This window comes from Loa loa (genome assembly GCF_000183805.2).
Source record: "Loa loa unplaced genomic scaffold supercont3.31, whole genome shotgun sequence".
Lineage (NCBI taxonomy): Eukaryota > Metazoa > Nematoda > Chromadorea > Rhabditida > Onchocercidae > Loa > Loa loa.
In genome coordinates, this window is record NW_018108211.1 from 79,537 (window position 1) to 99,031 (window position 19,495).

Consider the following 19,495-nt stretch of genomic DNA (forward strand, 5'->3'; position numbering starts at 1 on the left):
ACGATTCATCATTACCTGTCATCTTTCCTAAAACAAGGATTTAAACCAAAAGGAAGAACCTGAGAAAATGGATTGTTTTCGTCATCATAGCCTTGGTCATTGCCGTACCAATCACGATCCAATTTTTGTTGTTCTCGTTCCCATTCTGCTCTTTCAAAAGCATTGCGAAAATCCGGAACCAATTCTCCTTCTTCTTTAACCGAACGAATCGTGTCTTCCTGAGTCCTGGAATATACCTTCCATTCTTCTGCTCAGATTAGTTATTGTCCTCAAATCCAACGAAAGTATGCTACAATGGGTCTAGTAGTACTCTACAAGAAGCACTATGAAAATATGATAAAGCCATTTGGTAGATTATTACAGAATGACTCAAGATATCAGCAAGAGATTGAAAGGAAGAGGGCAAAGGATAGCACGTTGAATTTTCTATTTTTTTTTTTTTTGAACTTGAAAATTCCTATTTATATTACCAGACGTGAGGGGAATATAAATTTTACTTATATCATGAAAAAAATTTTTATATCATAAAAAGGGAGAGAAGAATAACTGAAATACAAAAACCTTATATTGTGGCTCTGTCTACTGCTTTACCACACTCAAAGACGGCTGTATAAATATATAAACTAATTACCTCTTTTTATTACGTTTTTGTCGTTTTCGATTTCGTTCACTTTGCCAAATGCTTGAAACACTACGAGCCGAAGATGTATCATCACGATGACCAGATGAAGTAGGTGTATCCCAGCTTGAGTGGTACCTTTTTGATATCTGTCCTGAATCATCCTCTTCCCAGGCTGAACGTGAAGGAGTGTCAGGCACCTAAAACAACTATGACACACTAAAAGTTCACAGTATTAAATATAAATATGTTGCCAGAACAGAAAATTGTGTATTTTAAACTCTACCATCCTTATATATCAGGACTGACCAACGTTGTGTGCTGGCAATATATTTATATTAAATTTTATCAAAAAGACCGAATATACATTTAATCTTACCTTGAAAATGGGAGTTTCTGCATCTCGATCTCGTGAACCTTGACCTCCATAATGCTTTTGCCAGCTCCCTTTGTCATGATGATGGCTTCTTTGCTTACGTTCATTTTCCCTCGTATCAGCATAAAGTCCGCGTTTCCCTCCTTTGTACTTCCCGATTACATAACTCAAACGAATTTCCGGTGAATAAACAAATAGACGAGACAAAATTATTCATTACTACCGGTACCACTCGAGTTTTAAAATATTTTTGACGTTTCAGAGATACAATGCAAGCTAAGTTTACTTATTATGAACATCTGCTACGTGACAGCCTCCTACTTTCCGAGTTAACGTAGTAACCAAATTAAATAAATCAGAAAATTATAAGGAAAACGTTTATACACCTTTTCTTACTCTTAACAGTAAAAGGAAACTGACCACAGATTCAATTCTGACTTCAACAGTACTGAATATATTTCTACCTCGTAATTTCAAAATTGTACCAAATATCGAAAAGTAATGAAATTTACTCAGCAATTTGTTTGTGTATGCTTTCCGAAAGTCCACCAGGCGAGCCATCTTCAATTCGACGCTTTCGAGAATTTTCATCAACTCGAGCACGAGACTTCGCTAGCACATCCAAACCAAGAAGTGATTTTTCGGGATGTTTAAACAGCTCGTCATTGCTATTCGTCTTTCTACGAATGAACAAACCACCTTTTGTGTTTAATGTGCCTTCCAAATGGTTCAAACCACCATCACTCGCCATTTAATTGAGCTCTCGAACCTCCAAAACATGATAAATAAATGTAAAGACCATGCGAAAGGTTTATGCGTAATCAGTAACCCAGAACAAGCTAGATAAGATGCGATATAAGTACATCTGGATGCTGAAATCCGATGATTTTCTCCTTCGAGCTTACCAAATCGGCAAGAAACCCTACCTAGTAAACCATCTCTATCGACTACACAAATTCTTAGCAAATAACCAAGAAACATCAATATAAACTACAACCTAGAAATCCTTCTAATCGATTCACAACTGAGTCAGACACTAGTAACAACCTTTTGACTAATTTCCAAAAAGCTCATTAAAAAATTAAAAAAAACTAAAAATTAAAAAAATACCTTACTAAAAAATTTTACTTCTCCATACATTGCAATGGAGTAAGAAGATAAATTTTTCGGAAAGAACATCCCAATGTGGAATACGGTTAACAATCAAAAGCTTCATTAGACGGCGTTAGCGCCATCTAATGAAGCGACGGCATAAGACATCACTTTATCACATTTATGCATTACATAGCTTCAAACTTATTTCCATTGTTTATGAGCAAAGAAAGTCGAAGAAAACAAAGAAATGAATGTACAATGAAAAAACAAAACCTTAAAAAGTAATAAAGAAAGATTGCAAACCGCCGTTAGAATCATCAGTCACCATCAAATTTCAATAATCGGTCTTCCGAACGTGAAATATATTATGTACTTGTCCGATGTTGCAAGATAACACATCAAATACAGCAATGACAACAGTTTTACAATCTAACACTTTCAAAAGATTTTAAAAAATAGACAATATAGTGGGACCCTGGCACTAATGGACGGGAATGAGATGAGAATGATATTTTGATAAAGCTAAAAAGTTTATTAGTACGCAAATTGGATAGAAAAAGATATGTGTAAACTCAGAAGACTTTTTAGGTGTGCATCCGAATTAATCCAAGTGATTCACTGAAACTCAAGAAAAAAACCTGGATTCAACAAGTGAGGTTGGAAATTTTTTTTTGTTTGTTAAAAACCTTGTACCTCAAGGCACAAATCAAAAGAAAGTAAGATGAGGGAAATGTTGTGCAAAGACATAAAAAAATGAAGGAAAACCCAACAAAACTGAATTTACAGATGGTTCTCCCTACTTTAAAACGTTCTGTAACGCCTAATTCTGAAATTGGAGCTTCATTTTTTGTGAATACCTAAGCTCTAGTGCGCTAACTTCACTAATCTGAAGTTTTTCAAATGTAAAGAGCAAAGTGAAGGGATCTATCAATATATTTAAAAAAATTAACAATTAGAATTGAAGCTGAAAGACAAAAGGCATCGAAATAATACAAGTAATGTTTGCAAAGATTACATAAATCATCTAATATATATTTGTACCGACGAAAAATTGCAGGGAGTCATCTTTATATATTCAGAATATATGAATATACTTTATATATGTAGAAGTATATTCAGAAGTTATCCTTCATATGTATAGAATGCATGGAAACAAGAGGCAAAAAAAATAGAAAAACGAAAATGCTAATTCAGAAATGCTAAGATAGTTCGAACCAATAGAAACTGTAGAAAACCAATAGAAATCCTGTAAATTCATAAATATGAAAACAGCATACGGGGGAGAGAAGTAAGAGAAATGTGCTGACACAGTTGCAGGGTTCTTTTAGAGTTAACGCACGGTTCTTCGGCTAAATGCTTAAAAGCAAATTTTGAAAGTTTCAAGGTAAATGAAATTAAATTAGATGTAAATCCATATTAATATTGTGTACAAACCAAAATCAAATTGAAAGATTCAGAAACAAAAGATATCCAACCATATGCAAGCTCAAAGGAAAAAAAACAAATGAGTCTTTAAAAACCTTTTCAATTTCTGCGAAAGCAGAGTGCAGTCGGCTTATGCCTTCACAAAATATGGGGAGAGGACATCACTAAGATGACAAATTATCAAACCCTATAATTGAACAATAATCCACTACAGTTTATTCAATCCTCGCTTGTGCAACCAAGACGTATAAAACAGTTATGTCGGGAAACATATTGACATCCGACAGGAAAAACTATCAGAAAAAACCGAATCAGGAATATTACGAATGCAATTATTTATGCTGACGTGTTGTCCGACGTGGTAATGTATTATAAATTGTTTCCGATGCAGGTGATCTCCGACGTCTCGAACTACGACGCAGTGCTTCGGTTCGATCTTGTCGTTCCCCAGTCTATAAGCAAGCAAAACTGATCCATATTTCACTACTAAAGTGGATGAAAATGTAATCTGTACTTTTCTCATTACATTGGAATAAATGCAGTAAGAGATCAAAATCATCACAGATTTCCAAGGCAATCAGATTTTTTAGTTTTATGCATCGTGCAAGACTGATACAACAGCTGTTTGTGTGGTATCTATAAAGTGATTCACGGTAGAAATAACAGCACGTATTTACCACGTATTTACCCATTCATCAAATATGACTTGGATATATAGAAACTTGTCTTTAAATATAGTAGTGCCTTTTCAGTTCGCATTAAGCTTCTGACACCAACTACAGTTTTCAGCATCAAATTGAAGAAAACTAATATTATGGATGAAAAAATTTCATAAAAAGTAAGAATGTGAAATTCCGCTACGCTTCACAGAAAAGAAATTAAAGTTGGTAATCCAAACAATACAAAAAAATTGCATTGTTTGGCTATTCCAATTCTAAATTTGTAATTGAAAAAATTATGATAACCATGATCAACGGTTTTTGGAGAAACAGACTTACGGAAGTAATCTCTTCTTCCAACACGCCTGGAGTACCACTATCACTGGGTTCACGTTCGTCGTCTTCTTCCTGGATTTCCGTCACACGAATCACTTTTGACGATGATGATTCTCTAGAATTTGAAGTTAACCAACGAAGGAAACGAAATATTATGTTAATTTATCAAAGACATAGCCATAATTGTGAAGTTTAGTGGTGAATCACGATCTTTCAATTCAAGAATTTGCACCTGTTATTAACATCGCTAGTACTGTATGAGCGCTGCAGTTGTAGTACAAGCTGCGCTTGTCCTCGAAGTGCAGCTGTTGCAATAATTTCACGAGCACACAATATTCCTCTGCTACCTAATCGCATAACCTGAAAACGGTAACCCAAATATTCGGAATTCCAAAAAAATGATCAATAAAAATTATAAAATTCAAGAATATTCTGTTCCCCAGTCATGCAGAATAAGTTTGAGAAAACGGTTTAACGTAATTGAGAACTGTATTTGAAGACAAATTTTTTGAAATAAAACTTGAAAAAATATCTGAATTTACCGGTCAAGTAACCTCACGTTTTTTCTCGGTTGTGACAGGAATTTTTCCGCTATAAATTTCAAAAACTGTGAAATACATAGAAGAAATAAGATTATGCTAGTATTTACAAAACTCAAGAATGAAAGTTTTATAACTTCCAGCATTGTTCTTTCCCAAACATTGTAGGCGGAAAATCAACCACCAACCACTCCTGATTTTATACTGTATTGCAATAAAAATATAATTTACCAGCAAATTATTAATTAGCTGTAACAAAACTAACCTGATTATAACTTTCTGACTTAGCATGTTCGAGCAGCAGATCAATATCTTTTTCGTGTTTCGTTAATGTCGGATGCACCCACTGTAATAAAGACATTGCAAAAATAGAACACTTGGAAAATGCTCAGTAAATACATATGTTTGTCACTGCTTGTCCTAGCTAAACACTTCATTAAACATTGATTACAAAGGAAAAAGATTCCAACATAATAAATGTAGGTCAACATGTATTAAAATGTGAAATTAAATCCAGTACCCTTATAACACTACCTATCTAAAAACAACTAGCACAACTTGAATCATGAAATAGATTAGCACTTTCAAAGCACTGGATGATTTCGATTTCTCGTGTAATACACAAATTAAGATGGAATTTATTCAAAAGAAACTGACCTTCCTATACAAAATTGAAGCGCCTTTGGTCCACGGACTCAGTAACCATAATACGAAAATGATTTTTAATTCGTAATAAAACGGTAGCCAAAATGATACAATGATATCAGCAATTGTTTCTATGAAACAGAAGAAAGCAAAAACAATCCAATACATCATCCATTTAACATACTCTCTTACATCCTGAAAATTTTTCGTTTTCGATTGGAGAAAAAAAGTAAAAAAGAAAAGGTAATTGAAGAAATTGATATGCCCTGCAACATGGCATAACTTTTTCGCATAAACTTTCCGTATCATTAACTGTTTCCTCCCTAAAAATTAATTATTATGAGTCCTTTTAACTTGCAGAAGTTCTTTACTATTTTGATGGTAGCTCCTTTGTTCTGTATTGTAAAGGCCACTGTAAATATAAAAATTTACACTGCAACCCAGTCAAGTAGGAAAAGTATATAATAATATCAAAGATGCCTAATGAATCATTTGTGAAAATGTAGTCAATAGTAGTGGTGGCTTTTTACCCAAACCTACACACCTTACTGCTGAATAGAAATAGCAATAACCAGGTGAAGCTGAGTATATCTGAAACACGAGACTCAGAAAAGCATGTTTAACCGATTGACACTACGCGGTCAGAACTGTCAGCGAATGAAGAAACGCTCCGATGAAATATCCAGTAAGCTCCTTCAAAAAGGCCTATTGATGGACCATTCCGACTTATAACTATGCCGCGATTAACAGACATGCTGCGTAATGTCCGCACAGGGAGTACTTTGATTATTTCACTCTGGCTCTAATCATAAACTCTTCTGCTCGAAAGAAACTTGGACTAGAGTTGTGATATATAAAAGAGTTAATAGGAAAAACCTTTGTTCTGACAGCTTTATAGCTTCGATATGCAGGGTAGAGGGTGCCGGCCGTGAGCACAACAATTCGCGAAAGGAACACAGAAACCATTCTCTCTCTCTGAAATTAATCTTGATGTGATTTACGTCTATCGAAAAGCAAACATCGGAAAAACAATTAATTCCATGAAATTTTATAAGACTGGAAGAAAAAAAGCCGAGCAACGAAATGATATGAACGTGTCCTGATATGAGCAAGTTGCACATGAATATGCAAATCCTTCGGGATATCAATTACCCGTGCACTTCCACTTGAACCGTGACCTTCTCTCTCCCTCTGCCAGTCCAAAGTGCACACCTCCATTAACAATGACTACTAACAGCTACCTACAACCGAACTAGAGCTCCATAAGCCGCTAGTAGATCTCATGCCCCGTAAATCCGCCCTCTCCCCTGTCCTTTCGAGCTTTAATTTCAACAAAATTCGCCCGATTCGGGTATTCAGTGGAGTATAGTTCGGAATCGAAGAGATCTGGCGTGGCAGAGCTGTTAATTAGGTGGTAAGAGGAGATGAAGTTGTAAGCAGACGAATCCATCTATCACAATGAGACCGCTTAGTTCTTTTCCTTCGATGGTTGGCCTAGCATTAGGAAGCCCGGAATGATTCTCGAGAGGCAAATAGTAAAGGTGATTTGTGTTATTGGATGGCTAACTTATGGATATAGTACACTGGTCTAGACGAACAGCACCGGATTGGTGTTTTGTTACACTTCTAAAACGTGATAGAAATGAAAAATACTTTTTAACATGCGGTTGAAATAAAACTATGAATTTAAAGGCTGAAAATTTCGAATTACTTTTGGGAAACTAATGCGAATTAATTCTGGGAGCAAAACCGTTGACTTCTGTTTAAGAGTAGTAATTTTCGTCCACGGTAACAGCGAATAAATTCAGTGGTGAGTTAAGAAGTAAATAATGTCTCAATGATCTACAATTCTTTTTCATTTAGTAAAAATCCGCAAATAAGAATATTATCAGATCACATGAAAGGAAAAACGGAAACAGAACTGACAGATTTAGAGTTCCACATCAACTTCGTCTAAATGCACCTTAAATGGAAAATTTTAAATAAGTTAAAAGCCTAAGATAAAGGTCTAATATAGACATGGTTTAAAAGCAATTTAAACATGGTTTAGAAGCAATCTGTCCAGATCTTTGCAGAGTAAAGATGGGTTTCCATGAGAATGCTCAAGGTATCTTCGAGGTACTATTGAGAAAAGGTGATAAATTCAAATTTCTAGAATAGAATGAACATAAATTGACCATGTATCGGTATCGTTAACCCAAGTTGTAAAGAACAGATTGTCAATATGATACATTTTACTTATTCGGTGCCCTTGACCACTGTGACCTTCAAATAATGTTATATGATACTTCGATATTAAAAACAGCGTTACCAGTTTAAATTTGACAGTATGAAAGGATAAAACGAAGAAAAGATGCGGTAAATTTGGGAGGGAAAGTCAGTAAATGATCACTGGAAGTGGATTTCTGTATTGCTCATCATCAAGTACATTTATGAGTAGGAAATGAGATTTAACCTTCATGGAGCTAGGTTGGTCGGATAATTTTTGTGTCTTTAACTGGTGGTGGTATCAACCCGGAAGTCTTCTTGGCATAGTGGATGTTTTGGTGTCGGTTGGTACACGTCCTCTACGTTTATTATTCAGGTGGTGTTCTATCTGACATATTGATTCCTTTTAATGTTAAGTCTTATTTAGCAGATCAGTTTTTGCTGAAATATAACAGCAGAAATCTTTTTTGTCTGTCCATAGCAATCAATCACATATTGAGGAAAGCATCCAAGAAGAGAGGTAAAAATAGCTTAATTGCAACCGCATCTTCTCTAAAGTTGAGTTTGATTTGAGAGGTAAACAGCTGTGATTAAAAGCTGATAACGTTCTTGTCTGAAAGAAAAGAGAGGTGAAGAACTACTAATAAGTTGAAAAGCGGTATAATGGAAGACGTGCTCTGTGAGATGTGCTCTCCCTTCCCCTGTATTATTTTCATGGGTGAACCTAAATTTAAAACTGTTTAATAGGTTTAGATGACTGCCAAGCAACAGCACCTTTAAAACAAGAGATATAATATATCCCAGATTTTTTCTGCTTTTACAGCGGAAGATCCATTCCTTCCTCACTTTACTTTGATTTTTAAATTGATCATGTACCATGTATTGATGTACAAATCAAACATGAATGAATAGCTAAAAGCAGCACTTCGCTTCAGCTCATTAATGTACACCATCCTAGAACAAATACTGGTGACTTGTTTTATGGTCTATAAGTAATACCAGTTATTTGATGAAGGATAAAACAAAAACTTAAGTTTCTCTTCACTCTTCAATTCACCGTTGTGCATGCATTTTAAAGCTTCACGAATTGCTTGTATCCAATCTGGATGAAGAGGAACTGTTACCGTAAAATGAAAATGGGTCAAGTCTGAATTAACAAATTAACAAACACAATGCGATATGCCGGCAGTTCCATTCCCCAAAGAAGTTTCGAATAGATATCACTCGCTAAAGAAGGATTTTTATTGAGGTTGTACTGAAATACGAAAGACGTTGTGAATCCCGATGTGCTGCAATATAAATTCAGTTTTTCCTTTCTTCTTTCTCCTAGTTGTCGTGCACTCTTTGTTACCACCGAAGATCGAAGGAGAGGACCGGTTTTATTCCTTTTTGCAATGACCGCAAAGCAATGGATAATGAAGTCGTCGTATGTTCGCTGAATTTTTCAAAATGAGACGTTACCGCTAATAAATATTTTGACTGCGAATTAACCAAAATGCTCTCTTCAAAAGCATAAAAACGAAATTAACTGACAGCTTGCATTGAATAAAAAAAAAAAAGTTAGGTGGACAACTGTGAAAAAGTTGGAAAAATACAAAATATGCATATATGCAAAATATAGATAGATAGATAGATAGATAGAAGATAGATTAGATAGATAGATTAGATAAATAGATTAGATAGATTAGATAGGTAGATAGGTAGATTAGATATAGAGAGATGGATAGATTAGATACAGATAGGTAGATTAGATATAGATAGATTAGATTTTATGTAGATAGATTAGATAGATAGATGGATAGATTAGATAGATAGAGGAGATATTAGATATAGATAGATGGATGGATTAGATATAGACAGATAGACAAATAGATACAAACACAATACATGAAGTGAACATCTATCATCAGGCGAATACATGAGGTGACAGTTATCCCATCCTTCATCTCCATGCTCTTTTCTTTTCTATCCAATTGCAATTTATATTCTCAAACATCGCTAATTCCTTTCAGTTCAGAAGATTTCATTCGAATAATGTAAAGTGTAAGTCAGTTGCTTTGAATGCTGTAAAACATTGAAACTTGTCATATAACGAAATTCACAGTGGATACTTTACCACACCGATAAACGGTTAGTGTGGTAGGGCAGTTGCACATATCTGAGAAAGTTTGCAAGCAAGAAATGATAATGATGATGTTGTAAAGTAGTGGCCGAAGAAAGGCTGGGAAACTGTCTTATCTTGCTTCATTTTGCTAAGACAGAGAATTGGGGAGGAGAAAAGCAAAAGAGAAAAAACCGAAAACACCGAGGTCAAATGGAACAGTTGGTATAAAGCTCAAAGGGTAATAATTTCTCCTGACTAATTCTGATATCGACTTCTGCTGGCTATAAGCAGCTTTCAACACGGATAACCATCTGTAGGGTTCTTTAATCGCATATTTGTTGAAATCGTTCCATTCTTTTTGCACCTTTTCAACACACAGATGTATGTTATGATTCAGAAAAAATCACTTCTTGTAAAAAAGCTTTTACGTAATTGCATTTCAGAGCCGTTCGATATTCAAGACTGCCCAAATTAACAGTGGAGGAGAAGGCTATATGAGTTGAAAACTGATCACCTAAAGCATTACTTTTATCTAACTGTCTCAATGGTATTTCGAAGTACCGAATGCGTTATAAATTAAAAAAAATGATCTAAGGTTAGTGTAGTAAGCATATTTTATCAGACAGTATGCGCCACGTTTGATGTCCACGTTATTTGAATAAAAAGACAATCTTGGTAATCCGAACGAAAGTAGGGAAGATCCATGCAGTTTACAGGGAAAGCTTCTTTTCCTTTCTATGAAGTTCCCTACTGCTTGACAATTCCTTCTCAGTAAGAAAAGTGCAGTTGATAAGTAGGTTGTTGTTACGGGTGATGTGATCTTGTGTTCAAAGTTACCTAGGTGGGAAAATGAAATTTTTATTTTCTATATTCTTTGCTACCGCAAAAACAAGTGTGCATTGTGTTCTCACAATCCGCGATGACGCATCTTTTGACCTGTTTATAAACTTCTGTTCATCACATTCAAATTTTTTTCTACGAACTACGAGAAACACGGCATAATTCTGATTCCAAATGAGAAACGCACGAAAAAAAAATGCCGTGATCAGAAGGCAACACATCAGTAGATTGCTGATCTGTAATCCTGTAATTGATATTCCATAATTGTTGATCTCTGTAACTTCGTCTGATATGAAACTAAAGAAAAAAAAGAAACCAAAATGTGTGATATGCCATGCGGACAAAATTCATTAATTTCCTATAAAAATATTTAACCAATAATTACAATATGAACGTATCAGTATTTCCACATACTGTTCAAGAATACTGTACGAAATGTTGTTCACTCTCTTAACATGAATCGAATTTCAAAGTAGAGGAGCCATTTTTTACTCACACAAATAAACGATTTGATATGACCGCAATATCAAAAAGGACCTATAAATTTACAAAAGATTCTTTTGAGAGGAGAAATACCTGTAAGCTCAATGAAACACTTCTGTCACATTGTATTTATGATTTCAATACATTCTGGAATATTTTTGAATGATTTTGAAATTTTTTGAAAAGAAAAATACCTGTAAGCTATTTTTGAAATTCAATGAAGGAGGGTAGTAATCTAGCAAAGTTGAGAGCTTTTAGTATTCAACTTTTAATTTTCACTGTAAAATACAAAATGACTGAATCTCAAGAATCCGAGATATTCGTGCAATAGTTTTATTAAAGCTGAACGATTAATCAAAATGCAGTGTCCGTATTATTCAACCTATTCCCTAGAAGAACTGGCACTGCGAGAATCTCTGCAGGTAGCTGAGCCTTATCAGAACCCGAGCAGCATTGCTGCCTTCTCTACAAAAATATTTTGAAGAGTTACCACTTGTTGCAAAGAAATCATTAATTTGGCAGCTTTTAATTAAAAAACAACAATCTCTTTTTCTGAAACTTGGCTTCATATATTATAAAAAGATTTTTTTTCTCTACTTTTGATGATCTCTTGCATTATCTACGAAATATGAAATTTCAATGATTAAAAAAGTGACTTTTTGAAGAAGATACATCTAGAAATTACGCATTTGAGCTGGATCAATGAAATGCAATTTTGACCAAAAAAAAACAGGTCCATCACATATGAAGACCCTAAGTTACGGTTAAAAAAGACTGCTTTGTGAAAATAGAATCGCTTACCAAATCGTAATGCTATACGATGTAAATGACCTAGGACAAACTACAATTAAAGTACAAATTTTATGTCTCGATGAAAGCGTTATTCGATTATAAACGTGGCGATGTAAGACTTCTACAATTTCAACTTCTTTTTTTTCGAATACCATTATTTTTACTGATCAAAAATTGCTGAAACATTTCTGTTTCTCCACTCCTATAGACCCTTGGTAAATCTTCTCTTTCCAGCATAAAATATCTAAGTAATCTTCCAAGCCTTACATCCTCACTCGGAAAAAAGAAAATCTTTGTTAAAGGCTAAAATACAGGAATTCAAATTTTTCAAGATGTGAAAAATTACAGTAATATTACTGATGAGAATAGGCCACGCATAATTTCAACTGATCAGTTGTAAAAATAAGCTTATAATCTACTGATTTTCAAAACCTCGGTAAGCACAACAAACAACGTCGCAAGAATCCTGTACTGCCTTTGATGGTGATATTAATAGTAATAATACTAAAGAACATTTGTCGGAATATTCTGTGGTTTCATGACAAGTTACTGCAAAACACCTGTTTGGAAACCTATAATGACATCTTATCACATCTATACTTTCTAGTTGATGCTAGTGCCCACAGAAATCCTGGTACAGAAAAGCGGTTCTTGCCGTACTAAGTGTAAATTTGATGAGAAATTGCAGCATTGACAGGTAAGTCATCTACCAGCGATGTAGCACTATTCGTTGTTTCAGATAAATTTGTATTTGTTGAAGATTTATGGATTAGCATTCGCAAATGTCGCAACGTTATATTCACATCACGGAATAACTGCATCTGAAATGTTTTCATTTAAAAAATTGTTCCATCTGCTCACCGTTTCGGATTAATTCTGGATATAAAATTTCTTAGCGGCAATTAAAGTCCGAGTCAAAGTTAGGGAAGTCAGTTATATCTTTGCAACTTTCACCTGAAAAATGCCAATGATTGTAATTAGGAAACCGACAATATTTCCTAAAACATCGCTTGCACCCAAACGAGACCATTCCTTGTATAAAATCGATGAGGCCAATATTACAAATGTTGTGAAGAATACATAATATGTAGGCGTTACCATCGATGTGTTGTATATATCCAGAGATTTATTCAAATATATCTCGAAAAAATCAAGAAAAATAATGACAATTTCTACCAAACTTCCTGTTATTTTCTTAAGCTCAGTCGATAAAATCGCCACTTTTTGTGGATTCGTAAATCTCAAAGTACTCAACTCCATACACTATTTTTTTTTTTAAAAGTTCTTCTGCTTTATCTTTTGCTAGAGCTTCCAAATGCTGCTCAAAAAGTAATACTAAATTTAAAAAATCCGGATGTAACTTCAACCGACTAACCGATCACCACGGCAGTTACTTATGCCTCTTGATGAAGACGCTACCCACTATCCAACCAAAACCTTCCCATGGAATGGCAGACATAAATTTCCGCGAGTTTTTATCACAATGTGATTATAACCCCATGAAAAGATTTTCAAAATTAAATGTCGACAAATTTTTGCAAAATTTTGAAAGGACAAATAAAATGCCGGATTATAAGACCTCATGTTAGATGAATCCATTTTTGTAATATTTTCTTGATCGAAGTCTCACCGACTTCTCAATATATTTATTCCACTAATTTATAAAAATGAAAATAAGGGAAAAATAACCAGTTGTACGGAAATGCAAAGGATTACAGCAACAAGCCAAAACCATGTAAGGAAATTCGTGAACTGTTGCCTTCCACCAATCGTTTCCTTAATGGCTAAACCAAGTCCTTTAACAGATAATACAGACAGTGAACCAATGATGGAGCAAATAAATATATAGACCAAAATATTAGAATGGCCGAAACGTGGTGCGACATAAGTAATCATTACTAATGATACCAAAATTACTGCTACCACATAGAAAATGAAACCTGAAAAATGCATTCTGAAAGATCCACTGATATTTGAAATTCCCAAAATTCTCATTCCCAAGCATACCCCTAACCACCTTTTTATCCAACAGTAATGTTCAGAAATTGACCATCAAAAGTTACAGATCATATACCCATTATTAATTGAAATTAAGAATGAATAAATAAAATCAACTCCGACTGATGGCTACAATAAAACAGTGAAAGGAAAGAGAAATAGTATTAAAGTTCAAAACTACCCTATTTCCCAACAAGTTATGTTGCTAAAGTAAAAATGACTTCTTTCTTCAGGTATTCCAGGTCAATTTGAATTGGTTAAAATACTAATTCACATTGAGCCGGAATATCTGAAGAAATAAGACTTTTCAACTTTCCAGTTTTCCAAACAAATTCAGGAAGTAATACTAGCATTAAAATGGAACAATGAACTTTCTGCGAAATGTGAAGAGGAATCTGAGAAAACACCATTCTATCTTTTATCGACAATTATCCAACACAAACATCGACTGGCATTTGATGGAAAAAAGATTAGTTTGAAGTGATGAGCCTCACTTCATACTTCAATATGCTATGGTTTACGTCCCAAAGCACTTGAAAAATTTCTTTTTCTGTACTGAAAGAAAGTGGTAGCACAATGAGCATTGATGTTGGAATTAAAAAATGATATAAGTGTGAAAAGTCGTATTCTGCTCTTGCAGAATGGTTCTTAACAAAAGTACTTCACACTTTCCAGAAAATTCATTCAAAGGTAAGCAACTCTTCCAAAACTCGTTACATAAATTTCTTTCCATGAATTAAAAAAGACCTGCATCTTTCATTTTGAGAGCCAAATCAGCCATATTAGAAACTTCTTCCTCCTTCGGCGAATGTAAAACGATTACTGTTGAACCAAGAAGACATACCGCACAACCGATTTTACCCAGTAAATTTAAACGTTCTTTGAGCAATTTCGATGATAATACTGCTCTGAAACTTTGTAAAAACGAGTCTAGTAATCTAATTACCAGAAAAACCAGTAACGGTTATTCTCTCGATTATATCAAAACTAATCGAAATCCGCTTTTTCTACCTATATGTGACTTTAATCCTTCTACAGTTTTAATTGCTTTTCTGCAGCAAAAATTAATTTTTAAATGACTGGATATATTTAACGCAGCATATATAATGCAGCATCTCATATATAATAATGCATATTTAATGCAGCATCCCTAACGATTGTGACAAAATTTGAACTGGACATGAACGCAAAAATTCTGAAAGCTGCTGGCGTTTCAAACCCGTCTCACTCATTCTGTTCACTGTTTCGATTATCAGTATTTCGATCGAATAAGCTCAGTCTAATCATCATTTGATATATATTTTTAGCCAGAAATTTCCAGGTCGACATGCTCCACTACGGTTTATATTTTGTCCCTTCTACTCTGCATCGCGGATGATGGCTAGATGTGTAATTTGGTAGTACAGGCTAATCTTAAAAATAGCATCAAACTTCTGATTGACTAGAATAGTTTAAAATAAGTGGTTAAATAAATTAAGCAATAGTTCAAAATACTTGGAGCATAAGTTGTTTCGCTTCCTAAATTAGTGTTCCGCCGAATGCTGTGCGCAACTATGTCACCAATAGAAAAGCACTATTATGTTAGAGCAGTTTTGATATTCTGGTATTCACTTTAAAAAAAAAATTATTTTGAGAACTGATCGCAAACTTACGTCACAATGACACTCAGCGCACCAAGAGGTGTTACCAGACTTGCTGGTGCAAAAGCATATGCTGCAAAATTACATGCCTCACCAGTACCCACTGCAAAGAAGGTTTTGAACAAATAATACAGATGAATTGCTTCATAAAAAACTGAAACCTCAAGTGGAAATATTACCGATCAGCTAGTTAGGCAACCCGAAGTGATCTTCCTTCACAAATGAAACAAATACAAAAATAAGAGAAATTTCATCAACAGGCAAAGCTATTTAGATTCTTTATCTTATTTGCAAGACGGAAGCCAAGCGGATGTCTAGTACCATATTATCTTAGCTTTTTTTTCCGCTTTAATGAAGAAAACTTACTAGTTAATACGCCGAACCACCACAACCATTCACGTAGATAACCAAAACCGCCTTCGGAGGCACGCTGGTTACAATCGACTTGGGCAAGTTTGATAAGTGCTTTTTTTTTGATAATAAATGAACTACCAATAAATAAGGACGATGAAATGGCTAAGCCGAGACCAATGTAAAAATCGAGCAATGGATAAGTGGACAGTAGGGAGTAAGGACCTACGCTGCCATTCGCGTTACCATCAGTTTCATTTTCCACTGAGAAATTCATCCTGAAATACTATTTCCCTTTCTTTTACGAATATTTCCTGAAACAGTATGTTTTGTAAATATGCAGCTTCATAGGATATTGTACTTTCAAGGATTAATGATCTGGAATTGAGCACATAAATACTTATTCTCCACATCACGAAATAAACATAAGAAGAATCAACAGCTTTTCAAATATTTAAACTTAGTCTGATTCTACAAAGTGTTGAGGGATGAATATTATTTATACGATGGAATCAAAGTGAGTTATAAAAAGTCCTGTTTGCAGTTATAAAAGATAACTGAAAAACGAAATTCAACTACCGCGTACAAAAACAGAAAATATTCAATAAAGGATAGAAAAAGTCTAGTGCTTCCAACCATAGAAAGTTATTAGAGAAAGATGAAAAACAAGATTTCTGATAAGCGGATTATTTCATAATCCGAGCACTTTTCCGAACTTTATGGGACCTTGCATTGGCTACTATCCTCCAACAGTTTCTAAACAAAATATTAAAGTATGACGATATAAATTTGATCATAGTGTGTAAAGTGTGTAAGATCATAGTATGTAAATTTGATCATGGTGTGTAGCTCGTTACTGAAATATGACAGATCAGATGCAGTTACCATTATGATCAAAATTTCCTTTCAGAAGTTATTACCATTCCGACTCAAAAGCAATACCACTCTCCTAATTCTCAACATAACGATGATTAAATTATGGCAAGCAACTTATGAATTTTTTCTCCCGCTTATCAAGTTGAGAAAGCAAAATACATGAATTACTGACCTTAAACGATTGAAAAATAAGCATAATAAAGTTTCAAAAATAGAACTGATCAAATTTACAAGGTCACAAGTTCCTTAACTGAGTTCAAGGAAAGAGATAACTATGCTGGCAAAAGATTTGCTTGGAACGGAGAAAGGATCGAAGCAATTTCCAAAAAATTTCAAATTTAAATCTATATCAGCAGTTACATATCTGCATGCGGGAATTTAAACTGTTGAAGATTCACTGTTGTATTTAATGCCACCATATTACAAAACCGTTGCACCGCTTCAGGGAGTATATGAAAATTTATAGATGGCACTTCAAATTATATTAGTATCAATCAATCGTAGAGTTAGATAATGATAAAAAGATAAACAATGCTTGTGATTTTTTTCATGAAGAACTACAGGAAATCGGAAATGAAAAAGAGATTTAAAAAAAATTAAAACTGATAAAAATGATGAAAACATAATGATGGAAAAGGAACCCAAATCGAAAAGATTTCATTGCATGGATATCAAAGGAGCATATAACTTAACAGTGCAAACTAAAGCGTTTGCTTCGCTTGACACTCACCGTTAAGTACCAAATATGGCACTTATGTTTGAAGGATGAGTATAGTGATATGTTGCTATGGGAGACTTCATATCGTACATGCTAAATCTATAAAGCGACAGGATAATAGGAAGGATATTTTCTGGCAAAATAAGTACGCTGCGAAGGTATTTTTCTAACCGTGAAGTTCCCTTTCTCCTTAACCTTTTTTTTCTTTTTTTCATGAACACAGAGGTCAATATATCTTTACGGTCTTAAGCTAACATCTGCTGACTTTAAACGAAGTTTGATTCATTTGCTTTTGTTGCTGTTTTTATGTAATTTTGTAGCTATCAAAATACTTTTACGTTCTACTTTTTCAGTGAAAACTTAAAGCCCCAACATTCGTGACTTGAATTTTCTAACATTTCAATATGCTGAACGATAAATCGGATGTACCGCAATTATGACACAACAGGTTAAGCAGCTTATACTACCTCGAAATCATTCATGATAGTATTGGTATTGTTTGCACCAAAATCATCACTGCATATTAACAAAAATGAGCTAACATGAAATATGAAGTCTTCTCTGACACTGTTTCCTGTGCTGAATTTTTAAATTTTTTGATAGGTACGGATTGATGAAATACATGTGCGTCCATTATCCTTGGCCGCCTTTAGCAAATCGATAACTTGATCTGCAAAAAGCGATTAACTTGATTCTGAATTTTCCTGCTCGCATATATGCAAAGAACTTATAATATTGTGATTTAAATTGGATAAACAATCTCGCATCTTCAGTCCTTTGGGAGATGAATCTTTATGATGAAAACATTTTTTGATTCCAGTATTACAAATTAATTAATACTAAGAGCATGTAAATTATTTCTGTCCATATTCTAGTAGTTCTTTTTTTTTCTTCATTTACACTCCAGTTAGAATGATACATACTTTATGCTTCTGTATTTAACCAAAAGAAAAAAAATACGAAAACCGGAATGTAACAGAAGAGAAAAGGTCAATAATGCAAGCGAATGACACAAACCATTAACCATAAAGGACAAACAAACGAGAAAATGTATCACTGTGTAAGAAGAGAATGTGAAGGAACATATACTAAACCTTTAGCAACAATCACAAAGCGGAAAAGAAGAAACATAAGTTTTTAAGTCTCTAATTAAAGATATCAAATACCTGAAAATAATTAAATGATAAAGGACTTTACATGTCTAATTTCACAGATGATTATTTCACAGTTCAATAATTATATTAGTTTGATGAAAGCATACATATATCACTGATAAGAGAATATAAAATAATAACTCATGTTACTGCTTACTGATGTTTTTCCAGATGTTTTCCTTGAGAAAAGATATGCACCCTCAATGCTTCAGTCATGTTAAAGATATACTGGAAGCCTCCAATGAATTCTTTGAAAAGATTAAAGCCTAGTTCGTTTTGGTCAAAACAAATCAAACTAAATAATTACCTACCAAAAACTCAGACTCGAAGATTGAGGCCAGTAGTTTCACAGATGATTATTTCACAGTTATTAGTTATTTGTTGGAGAATGCCTGAGTACTCTGATCCCTTTCTGAATCACTAAAATATGAATGGCTCGGTTCTCTGAAAGTCATGCAAACACTATAAACACAATTTAAACACAATTTGCAATTGAAAAAAAACTTCACTGAGTCATTGAAATCACGTTCTCTCCAAGTAAGATTCAAATCTGTTTATATCATTAGAGCGAATTGATTTTAATAAAGGGTTACATTTCATAAATCACTAAGTCGGACTTGCGAAACTCGCATTTCAG

At 34.1% G+C, this 19,495-nt stretch overlaps 4 protein-coding genes across 4 annotated transcripts in view; all 4 read right to left on the reverse strand.

The window, feature by feature from the left end:
* Positions 1–1,859, reverse strand: part of LOAG_16956 (CBR-MOG-1 protein) — a 10,097-nt gene extending 8,238 nt beyond the window's left edge. Inside the window, exons 1-4 of the mRNA XM_020449610.1 lie at positions 1,508–1,859; positions 999–1,161; positions 632–819; positions 60–225 (exon numbers count right to left, since the gene is read on the reverse strand). Coding sequence (XP_020306821.1) covers positions 60–225; positions 632–819; positions 999–1,161; positions 1,508–1,746 — 756 coding nt within the window. The 5' untranslated portion in view covers positions 1,747–1,859. The remainder of the gene's footprint in view (positions 1–59; positions 226–631; positions 820–998; positions 1,162–1,507) is intronic.
* Positions 1,860–3,827: 1,968 nt separating this feature from the next.
* Positions 3,828–6,677, reverse strand: LOAG_03363 (hypothetical protein). Its single transcript, XM_003138900.2, has 6 exons — positions 6,571–6,677; positions 5,707–5,889; positions 5,315–5,395; positions 4,743–4,870; positions 4,514–4,625; positions 3,828–3,967 (listed from the first exon to the last, which is right to left on the reverse strand). The coding sequence occupies exons 1-6, from the start codon at positions 6,658–6,660 to the stop codon at positions 3,848–3,850; spliced, it is 714 nt and encodes a 237-aa protein (XP_003138948.1). The 5' UTR covers positions 6,661–6,677; the 3' UTR covers positions 3,828–3,847.
* A 2,067-nt stretch (positions 6,678–8,744) lies between these two features.
* Positions 8,745–9,854, reverse strand: LOAG_03364 (hypothetical protein; the record flags this gene model as incomplete). The annotated part of the gene is made up of 3 exons (XM_003138901.1): positions 8,745–8,856; positions 9,072–9,337; positions 9,783–9,854. The coding sequence occupies 3 exons, from the start codon at positions 9,852–9,854 to the stop codon at positions 8,745–8,747; spliced, it is 450 nt and encodes a 149-aa protein (XP_003138949.1).
* Positions 9,855–12,381: 2,527 nt separating this feature from the next.
* Positions 12,382–19,314, reverse strand: LOAG_03365 (hypothetical protein). Its single transcript, XM_020446299.1, has 8 exons — positions 19,170–19,314; positions 18,247–18,374; positions 16,126–16,388; positions 15,772–15,862; positions 14,867–15,027; positions 13,811–14,061; positions 13,076–13,261; positions 12,382–12,942 (listed from the first exon to the last, which is right to left on the reverse strand). Exons 2-8 carry the CDS (start codon positions 18,336–18,338, stop codon positions 12,781–12,783), a joined length of 1,206 nt encoding a protein of 401 aa, XP_020303340.1. The 5' UTR covers positions 18,339–18,374; positions 19,170–19,314; the 3' UTR covers positions 12,382–12,780.
* Positions 19,315–19,495: the final 181 nt, after the last annotated feature.